This window comes from Populus nigra, chromosome 1 (genome assembly GCF_951802175.1).
Source record: "Populus nigra chromosome 1, ddPopNigr1.1, whole genome shotgun sequence".
Lineage (NCBI taxonomy): Eukaryota > Viridiplantae > Streptophyta > Magnoliopsida > Malpighiales > Salicaceae > Populus > Populus nigra.
The window spans coordinates 8,784,042-8,795,064 of record NC_084852.1 but is presented as its reverse complement, the minus strand read 5'-3'; the positions used below and the strand labels follow the sequence as shown (position 1 = coordinate 8,795,064).

General features: G+C 31.2%; 1 protein-coding gene across 1 annotated transcript; it reads right to left on the bottom strand.

Annotated features, from left to right (window-relative positions):
* Positions 1-3,148: 3,148 nt before the first annotated feature.
* Positions 3,149-4,373, bottom strand: LOC133681084 (epidermis-specific secreted glycoprotein EP1-like). The gene has a single exon (XM_062104176.1). It carries the CDS (start codon positions 4,337-4,339, stop codon positions 3,410-3,412), a length of 930 nt encoding a protein of 309 aa, XP_061960160.1. The 5' UTR covers positions 4,340-4,373; the 3' UTR covers positions 3,149-3,409.
* Positions 4,374-11,023: the final 6,650 nt, after the last annotated feature.

The following is an 11,023-nucleotide window of genomic DNA, read 5'->3' as shown; positions in this document are numbered from 1 at the left end:
TAAATTTTTGTGATGCACAAAAAAATAATAATTTGAAACTAAGATTACTTTTATTATGTTGTCTACATCAACATACACATCAATATTTGTTCAAAAAATAATCAAAAGTATTATAGATAGTTGGTTTTAGTCTGAATTTATATGTTACATAATCCAAAAAATATAGAATTATGTTACATATTATTTTGATACTTTATGAATTACATGTTTAAATCTAAATAAAAGTAAAAAAGAAATGGTTTACTAATCAACCCTGGAATGAGATGTACCTGCCAAATATTTTGGTTATTGCATTTTATTAGAAAGTATTATAAATATTTAATAATTAGTCTCATGCACAACTAATTTACCTATTAGTTCATTCCTTGAAACAATTTAATCCATTTCCATGTTCTCAAATCATGCATATCAATTATGTTTATATTATATCCTAACATGTTCAAACTCCCTAATAGTCAAATAACTTCTTCCAAAAAAAATTTGAACAATGTTATCTTGTGAATCTAATCATAGATGTTACTAGCTCCAATATAGATAACTAGTGTGTTCATTGATTAGTACTTAAAAATGCATTTTTATCAAGGTTTTATATCATCATTTTGCATTTGAAGTATAAATAACTCCTTAACTAGAGCATGTTTTATAATAACAAATCTAATAATATAAGATAGCTTTAAGTTATGGTAAATGCTCATTTTAAATGCAGGCATATCTCACAATTCAAAGGATTGATTGATGTGATTAACTATTGAAAGTGAAAGGACAAAGAAAAGGCTAAGCTTAAAAAAGAGATGCTGATTTAATTCAAATTGAAACACTATTCAGTTATTGGGTCATATCTGAAGCTGTAGATCTTGGATTTCAGTTTGGTTTATATGGCTAGAAATCTAAGAAATAGGCCTACAACGTTCATGAAGAGTGGAAGACCCAAATCTACCGTTTTCAAATTCAAAGCTTGACCACAAAAGAGAAGTCAGAATCTGTCCTATAATCCAGCCCAAATACTACTCAGAATTTTACCCATAGCTGGAGTTCTAGAATGCAAAATGACTTTCAATTTGGTGGATGGAAAGATACGACAATTTCCAACAACTTTCATGCGGATCACCTGCTCAAATTCTGATGTTAGCAATGACATTTCATCTAGACAAGAGCTTGAAGGCTATCCACTACGTCCACCAGAAGCACTACTCGGTATTTTAGCCATATCTCGAGCTGTAGTGATCCAAATGCTCTAAAATGTTGTGGGTGGAAAGAAGAGATTATTTCCAACAACTTTCATGAGAAAAACTTTGTCATTTTATGATTGCATCAATGACATTTCATCCAGCCAAAATACTTGAATGATGTTGTCCACCAAGTCCACTAAATCAATAGTTGACCACTACATCAATAATCAATTACCAAATAAATAGTTCTGAATTTTAGCCTATAAAAGAAGGCATTTTCCATTTATTTAGGTATCTTGGTTTTAAGATCAAGATCACTTTATTGCTTTCTCTCTTTGTAATGTTCAAGTTTTATTTTTCTTAATCTCTTGTTTATGCATTTCATTTCCTTTACTATACTTATATAATCATGTTTTCCTTTTGTTTATTTATGTTTCTCTTCTTCATAGTGTCTAGCTAAGTTAATATTGTCAAGGTGTAAAAGTTTCACTAATGGTGTTAGAATATGTACAATATAAACTCAATATGGACTTCAATGTTTATATCCAAAAAAATTTGTTATTAACATGTATTATCTTTTTATCTTATTAATTCTTAATACCTTACTTGTTAAATGGTTAATCTAGATTTGTGTTGTATAACACTTGATACAACAAATGCTTAGCACTTTTATAGCCAATCGTATGGTATAACTACACATGTGCTATGAAAGGAACTTGATTTGTTGTTAACATAAGTTAACATCATGAATTCTTGACAATATTTAAAAGTATGGTGTTACTAATATAAGATAATTAATATGATCATGTTAAAAATTTATAATGAACTATTAAGGATAAATCATCCGATTGGAACCTTCCTTGTGTGTGGTTTCCAGTTGATTAATAAAAAGAGTTTATACTATACTTATTTCTAATACTATTAGGAGTTCCTCTAACCTTGACAATTATTTTTATCATTGTTTAATCCTCATATTAATCTCACATCTCAAAGATCTCTTTAACTCTTTGTTAAATTATAGATATTATTTATAATTTATATAGTTAACCTTCCTATGGTGGATCGACCCCGGTCTTACTGAGTTATTTATTACTTTGACACTCTTGCACTTGGGATAAGACATCAACTCTTTGATTATGTCATTCATTATATCTCAAACATCCAATCATAGATGCCTTTGCCCTAATATGGTCATATAATCTAGTTATTATATCATGGTCATCCAAACATGGATGCTACTAACTCCAACACGGTAAGCTAGTCTAGCTATTGTATCTCAGTCATCCAAATATGAATGTCACTAGCCTCAATACGGTCAGCTAGTCTAGCAACTTACTTTCATATTGATACTCATGTCACAAATATTAAATAAACAATTTAAACTAATTATTTAACTATGCAAACTCTAAGAAATTTCGTGTATATAATGGAGGTGAAAACACCTACTTGGTGCTTATGCTAGTGTTGTAACCCTTGTTGCTTGATGGATCCTACTACCTCTCTTATACCAACATGAACACATATGATGCGTCATTTAACCGCAATTCAAAAAGAAAAATCTGAATTCTAATACATTTATTTTAATTTTAAATTTTAAATTAATATTACACAAATTTAATGTTTTTTATATACATCCCCTTTCATTTACACCATCATCAATCTCATTATGTAATTCATACATATAACATTGTCATAATTGTTTATTAACAACTTTGGTCCCCTTTTCTTCTTCATTTCTTTCAAGCAGGTTGGCTTTTTTAAACAGTACATTTCAACAATTTTCTTTTCATTTTCATATTCCATTTTTAATTTCATCATATATTATAAGAGTACAAAAATACATGTCGATCTAATTGATTCATCCATCTGCTCAAAGAATATAAGACACGGCCCCCCACCCCCAACCACCCCCCCATTCAGATTTTTCTTCATAATGCATTCATCAATAATTATCTTATCTATATTCTAGCATAACAATGTCAAGAACAACAATTCAATTCCTTTTTATTCTTCTTGGCCAACTATAGGCTTCCTTTCAAATTTTTGTAGAAAGTGCGTACCCTTTCTGAAATACAAAAATCTCATTTATTATTGTAGTCGACAATCAACTAAGAAAAAAAAAACCTTCCAATCTTTATCTAAGGAACAAAATAACAGTGACCCCATTTTACTAGCTTACCTTATTGATTAGGAGCCTTTATGTAACCCACATGAGTAGGATTTGTAAGCAACTTGATTGGTCAAGGTTTACCACCAGGGAAGAGAGTGAAGGTGACTTCCCAGGCCCCTATGTCCACTTTATCATTGTAAGTGTAGACCTTCACATTTCCATCTACTCCAAGTCGAAGGAATGACAATGTGCTATTGTATTTGGGTGTAGCGAGTATGGCATTCACTCCAGTAGAGAACTCCAAAGCCAAATCATAGGAAAATCCCTCCTCTGTCACGGGTTCGCTTTGGAATGTCACGTATTGTAAACGACCATTCTTAACACTAAACCTATCAGATGTGTAGTAGAGCTTGGGTTTTGGGGAGCTTGGGCTCTTGTAATATATGGCCAATCTTTTGGGCTCCATTACCAGGCTATACGCTCCATTTGAGTTTTGTTTCTCAGAGCGTCGACTCACAAGCCTAGCTGCACCTCCAGCGCGCAGAGACTGACCCACCAACAAGGTATCAGTGGGATAGTCAAAACTTTGCCAAATAAAGTAGCCCTTTACGTCTTGAAGAACCATGTTACCATTGGGTTGCACTTGGAAGTGAACCACTCCTTTATTAGCAGTGTTGGTTTGCCAAGCAATCCTGCCATCAGCATCCGCCAACACAAGGTTTCCATCCTCTCCAAAGGTGAGGGTGGCATTTTCTCCAACAGGGTTTCCTCTGTTGGCTTCCCATACCCAACGCATTGTTGATGTAGACCTGACGGTACCCATGCGCAGAGCAAGGGTGAATGCATTAGGGGTGGTGTTATAAAAGCAAAGCTGGAAAGGAGAATTGAAAGGGTCTAGGACTCGATAATTTGCACCATACTCTACAATATAATCCCCGAACTCTCCTTCATTCACATATTTAAATGTGGAAGATAGAGGGACAGTCACTGCTGTAGCCTGCGCAATTAAGGAAATGATTGAGAGAAATGCCAAAAGAGAGACTCTAAGCTGGGAAGGCATTGTTTTTTCTAAATAGGTTCTTGGATGGAATGGCTTGGACATGTAAAATCAAGGCCTGCAGGTTTCCATTTTATAGCAGTTAAAGGCAGCTATAATAAATCATTTTAGACCTGTTCTATTCACGATAAGGTTTTCTGAAATTGTCATACATCAACATTATTATTGTTATTATTATTTTGTCTTCTATTGCCCACGTAGGTCTATAACGGTGTGCTCTTTGGTCAATAAAGTTTTTGCCCTCTATTCTATGAAATCCAAATTAATTATCTTTGTTTTTTTTTGTCTGCTCCTGTGTAATTAGGTAATCAGTTCACCTATTGTAATTATGAAAAAATATCAAATTAAAATAATTAAAATATAATTTATATTATTTTTTAATATATTTCTTTTAAATAAAATGTTTTCAAAATTGAAACTTATAAGTACTCGTATTATTTTATATTTATTTTTTATTAAATAAATAAATATTTAAATTCATGACATTATCAAGATTTTAATATTATATAAAAAATTAATTTAATTTAAAATATTAAAATATTAAATAAAATTTTAAAATATAATTTATATTCTTCTAAAATAAACCACACATAATAATCAAAATTGGCCATGATCGCAGAAATGATTTACACACACTCAGGCAGGAAGATGATGCGGAACTTCCAGACAAGTCATGTTGCTTTTCTTCTCTCATGGCTTTAATTGCTACTGAAAACCCAACAAAATGAGCTGAATCGTCCAAAGATTACAAAAATAATTGAAGGAATCGCAATAAAGGAAAGCCATCATGTACTTCTAGCCGCCACGGCCTTGGCGTTTAGTGGCACAGACATGCGTCCACTGCTATAACTTTTATGTTTATCTTTAGTTTCGTGCATCCAATATCAATAAGGTAGTTTTTATAATTGTAATTTTAAAAAAAATTATTTTATAAAAATTATTTTTTTTATTGAAATTATTTTGATATTTATATATATTTGGTTAAAATTATAGTTGAAATTGAGATTGAATAAAAGATAATTTAATGTGTTTAATTAAATATACTTTTCAAATTGAGGTTATAAAATAATTAAAATATACATATATTAATATTGATAGTTTTTAATTTAAATATTGTAGATTTAACTACAATTATTACATCATTAAATAAATAATATTATATATCAAATATTTTTATTATTCCATTACATTATCTACAATTTCATCATGTATGAAATTCATCTGATAAGGATTACAGTTTTCATAGTTTTTTAAGCGTGCAATCAAATCAAATAAAATATCATCAGAAACAAAATTGAAATTACGATCAAATTCCACAAATGTTATGTCATCATGCCAGAATCTTCTAATTTAAGTAGTGTTATTAAATAATATTAAACACTAGTTTTTCGAGTAAAATATAATTTTAAAAAAATAAAAAAAAATTAATATAAGTAGTTATAATCATTGCACTATTCATGCCAACAGTGCCCAGGTGAATTATCCAGGTTAGAAGACATGAGAAGAAGCTCTCACGAAAAAATACATTGGTCCCACATGAAAAGCCAGTTGCATTTTAATGTTACCAAACATGATGTTTCCGCGGTGAGCTTTAAAAGCAGAAGCTACCGCGTAACAAACACCTTCTAGTAGTATACCAGTTCACGCTCAATCTCAGTCAGATTAAATTTTAAGAAAAAAAATATAAAACAGAATATTAAGATCACAAAAGGTGTTTTGATAATATTATTAAACTTGATTAAGTAAATTAAATTTAAAATATCTAATCACAGCTCTTTGTTTCATTTAAATTTTCAATTCTAATTAGAATTTCTAATAGGTTGTGAATTTATAATGAACTATTAAGGATAAATCATCCGATTGGAACCTTCCTTGTGTGTGGTTTTCAGTTGATTAATAAAAAGAGTTTATACTATACTTATTTCTAATACTATTAGGAGTTCCTCTAACCTTAACAATTGTTTTTATCATTGTTTAATCCTCATATTAATCTCACATCTCAAAAATCTCTTTAACTCTTTGTTAAATTATAAATATTATTTATACTTTATATAGTTAACCTTCTTGTGGTTGGTCCCACACGAAAAGCCAGTTGCATTTTAATGTTACCAAACATGAAGTTTACGCGGTGAGCTTTAAAAGCAGAAGCTACCGCGTAACAAACACCTTCTAGTAGTATACCAGTTCACGCTCAATCTCAGTCAGATTAAATTTTAAGAAAAAAAATATAAAACAGAATATTAAGTTCACAAAAGGTGTTTTGATAATATTATTAAACTTGATTAAGTAAATTAAATTTAAAATATCTAATCACAGCTCTTCGTTTCATTTAAATTTTCAATTCTAATTAGAATTTCTAATAGGTTGTGAATTAAACTATATTGTTTTTCTATTTTTGAAAAACTATTTTTTCTCATGTTATCATAATCATAATCATTTTAAAAATAATAATTTTTTGTTTTCGTTAAAAAAAGAGAACCTAAAAAATCAACGCTAGTTAACCTGAGTTAGCATGAAAAACTTGTAACCTCGATAATTAGAGTCGAGTCAATCCAGGATATCTTGCTAAACTCACGACACAGATCATGAGATTAGAATAACTCAATATAAAAAAAATAAAAAATAGAAAGCCCATTTAAAAAAATTGCCAACCTATGTTAAGTTTACAAGTATGTGACCCGGGTCATTACACTCAAAGCACCCTATTTGAAAAAATCATAAAACTTAATTCTCATTAAACAAATATTGAAAAATAAAATTAAAAAAAATAATTTCAATTATATAAAAGGATTCAAAATAAATAAATAGAAATTAAAAGAATAAGGATAAAAGTCAAAATACAAAATAAATTTTATATTTGATTGAATTGTGAAATTGAAAAGAAAAATTAATTTAGCAAAATTAAAAAAATAAAGATCAAATTTACAAAAAAATAATAATAATAATTGATAAGTGAAATTGAAAAGAAAAACAATTTTAACAAAACAAACGGAAATAAAAATAATGAAGATCAAATTGGTAAAAATAATATATCATAAATTTTGATTGAATGATGAAATAAAAAACAATTAAAACTTTTACAAGAAGGTCAAGAAAAGAATTAGAAATCAAAACAATGACAACCAAATAAGAAAAAAAACAATATCATAAATTTGGATTGAATGATGAAATTGAAAACCAATAAAAAATTTATAAAGGACCAAGGAAATAAATTAGAAATAAAAAGAATAATGATTGAAGTTGAAATACTCATAACAAAGAGGGTCAAACTGTAATATTTTAGGAGGAAAGAGAAAAGAACAAATAAAAAAGAGGGCATCATAAATTTGGATTGAATGATGAAATTGAAAACCAATAAAACTTTTACAAAAATGCTAAGGCAAAAAATTAGAAATAAAAATAATAAGAATTGAAGTTGAAATATCCACAATAACGAGGGTCAAGCTGCAATTTTTTGGGGAGAAGAGAGAAAAGAAAAACTAAAAAAGAAAGCAATACCGATTATAAATCGTCTAACCATTATTAACATGCACCATCAAAAAATAAGAGGACACAACAACCTTGCCAACTTCACATAGGTAGGGTATTTCTGACCTTCGGGATGTGGTACACCAAAGGCACGAGCACTTCCAACATGCTAGTAAGGGTGTCATACATGCCTATATCTTTTTTAGCTTGATACCAGATTTCCCATGAGTTAACATGATAATAACTAAAAAAGCATTGTCATAATCCAATTCTGAGTTATTCCCTAAAATTTATTTTTTTTCAAAATAAAAATCAAAAAATAAAATCAAGGCTGACAATGTGGAGAAAGCAGGTCGGGGAATCAAGCTGCAATTTCTTGGAGGAAATTCAAGGCCTAATTATACCCCATTATGCCCAAAAATGGAAAAAAAATGCAAATTCAAGTTCAATGTCAAATTAAATGATTATTGGACGAATTTGCATAAAAATTAAGTCCAATAACATAATTAAATTTTTAATAGGCCAATTTGATTTAATCATGGGCCAAATTAAATTTTAATTAAGTTTAAGAATTAATTTGGGTCCAATTGAAGGATTTAATTAAGTGCAAGGACTTAATTATACTTTAAATGGGTCAAATTAATTTTATTTGGGGCTTAATTGGTGAAAAATTAAGTTTATGAGCTTAATTTGGGCTTAATTGAGGAGATTGGAATTTTAAGAGATCAAATTTAATTTTTATCAAGGTAATTGATTGAAATTATAAGCCAAATTGCAAGAAAATTGAAGTTTTTGGGTCAATTAGGGGCTAAATTGAAGAAATCCGAGACCAAGGACCATATCGCAATAGGCGTGTAACTTCAGGAATCCAATTGAAGTTCATCAGGGGCTTAATTGCAAAATTTTAGGGTCAATTAGAGGTTCAATTGAAAGCAATTTAAAGAGGGAGGACTGAAATGAACTTTGGCCAAAATCAGAACTTTGGTACTGTTCATCTTCTTTAAATCTTTGAAATAAGTGCTTAGGTTACCTACTTTGCAGGTGCAGTTAATGCCTCTATACTCTACCAAATTTAGCCAAACTTGCACGAAAATGATCCTCTACAGTCCTTCTATTGATATATATGAATAGTCCAGTCTGAATGACAACCCATATGTGCTGGCACCGGCCTAAACATGCCAACTCAAGCAGCCTGCAGTTGTAGATTTGACAATTTGACAGTGCATCATGCCTACTTTAAGCCAACGGTTGGGATCCTTCCCAACAGAATCAAGGGCTGAAATTTTTCCTTTGTGTAGACGAGATTGCCCTCTTCCACCGCCTATAAATAGAGATGGATTTGATGGCCTGAGGGAGAAGAAAATTGGGTCCAAAATAAGCTAAAAAATCAACCTCTTCCCGGTTTCTACCACCTTCTCTCTGTTTTTCTGTTTTTCTTTCTCCCTCCACCGCTGCAACCACTGACAGCACACCATCACTGGTCTTCCCATCACCAGCTCCACCACAAAAACCTTTCTCCTGCACCAATAGACGTTTACCAGTGGTAGAGCAGACACCGCGTCTCTCTCCTCTCCTTCCTCTCCTGCTTCTCCCGCTGCAGACTTTCTTCTTCTGTTTCTTCTTCTTTCTTCCTCCACCGTCAACGTCTCTTCCTCCAGCTCCGCCTTGAGCAACCAGCACCACCACATGTTGCCAAAACCATCAGCCAGCCACCACTGCGTCTGTTATAAGCCACCGTGAACGTCTCTCTCCCCTCTGCAGATTGCTTCCTTTTCTTCCTCTTCCAGCTGCAGCCGCTCCAACCATCTGCAGCCAACCCCACCGTCGGTTTTAGGTCATCCTCCCCTTCCAGTCAGCCATCACCGCCATGCTAGGTGGTCCGCTACCCTCCCCCTAGTTCTTCGTCTTCCCCATGAGAGTTCCACAATTTTGAACAGTGAAACGTGAATTATAATTCACATCCACAGTTCCAGTGGACAAAATAATAATAAAAATCAAAAATCTTTTTTTTAAAAATTGCGATTTCAAAAACATTTTAACAATTTTTCATAATATTGGGTTGTATATTTATAGTGTAAAATACAAATCTAATATTAAAATACCCGGTTTTCTCCAAAATATTTCAAAAGAAAATTTAAAAACATTTTCAAAAAAAATATTTTGTTGCATACGGCCAAATCCTAAAAATTTTCCAAGCATATTTTTCAAAAAAAAACAAAAATTGCATCTTTTTCATGTTTAAAACAAATCCAAAAATAGATATCGTAACCAGTTTATGATTATCCATTAGGATTTGGCCAACATGTCAAAAATCTTTTTCCATTTTTTTAGGATCTAGATGTAGACTTTAATATTTATGTGTAAAATTACATGATAAAGTACACCCTCAGGTATTAAAGATACAAAGTGTAGAAATATGATGCTAAAATTTAGACTTTAGAACGGTTAGGATTTAACCCAATAAGGTAGAGACTCTCTCATGAAGAGAGATCTGCCTTGAGCCTTAGAAAAACCAACGAATAGAAACCCGACTTAGAAAAAAAAACAATCAAACAACAATGCAGCTTACCTTAGGTAGGGTGCACTGGGGGTGATGCGTCTTTCCCTTACACAACCAGTCCCTTACCCAGACTCTCGCAGACCATAGGTTCCTAGTGACCATAATACTAGGTGGCGACTCCTAAAAATTAATCATAATTTTATGATTAAATCCAAAAACCCTTCCCAACACAACACCCCTCACATAGGAGGCACAATACAGAGCCTCCGTTGTCGCTAGACGATGTCGCGCCCCCCGCAACAAGCATCATGAAAAGATGAAAAAGCTCTTTGACACCATTTTATTTTTATTTTTTTACTTTAAAGAGCATTTTGGTCATTTCTATATGTTTTTGCTTTTTTATTATTTCTTATATTTTTCAAATACCAAAAATGCCCATTGATGCTACTGTTAAATTTTTTTCTTCAAGAGCATTTTTGTCGTTTCACAATGCTTTTGAAATAATATAAGACTTATTTACTCCTAATCAATTTGATAATGACTAATATGCATTGTAAAAAGACCGTAATACCCCTAATAACTAGTTTTAATATTTTTGGTGTGAAATTACACTATTCTAGTTAACAATGTTTTCACTCTATCTAAACACTTTTTTTTCAAAAGAGAAAAGAAGAACTAAAAAAGAAAGCACTACCAATGATAAATCATCTAACCATTAT

Bases quoted from the DNA above. Each gene is read 5' to 3' on its own strand.
- LOC133681084 (XM_062104176.1), bottom strand. From the start codon at position 4,339: ATGCCTTCCCAGCTTAGAGTCTCTCTTTTGGCATTTCTCTCAATCATT.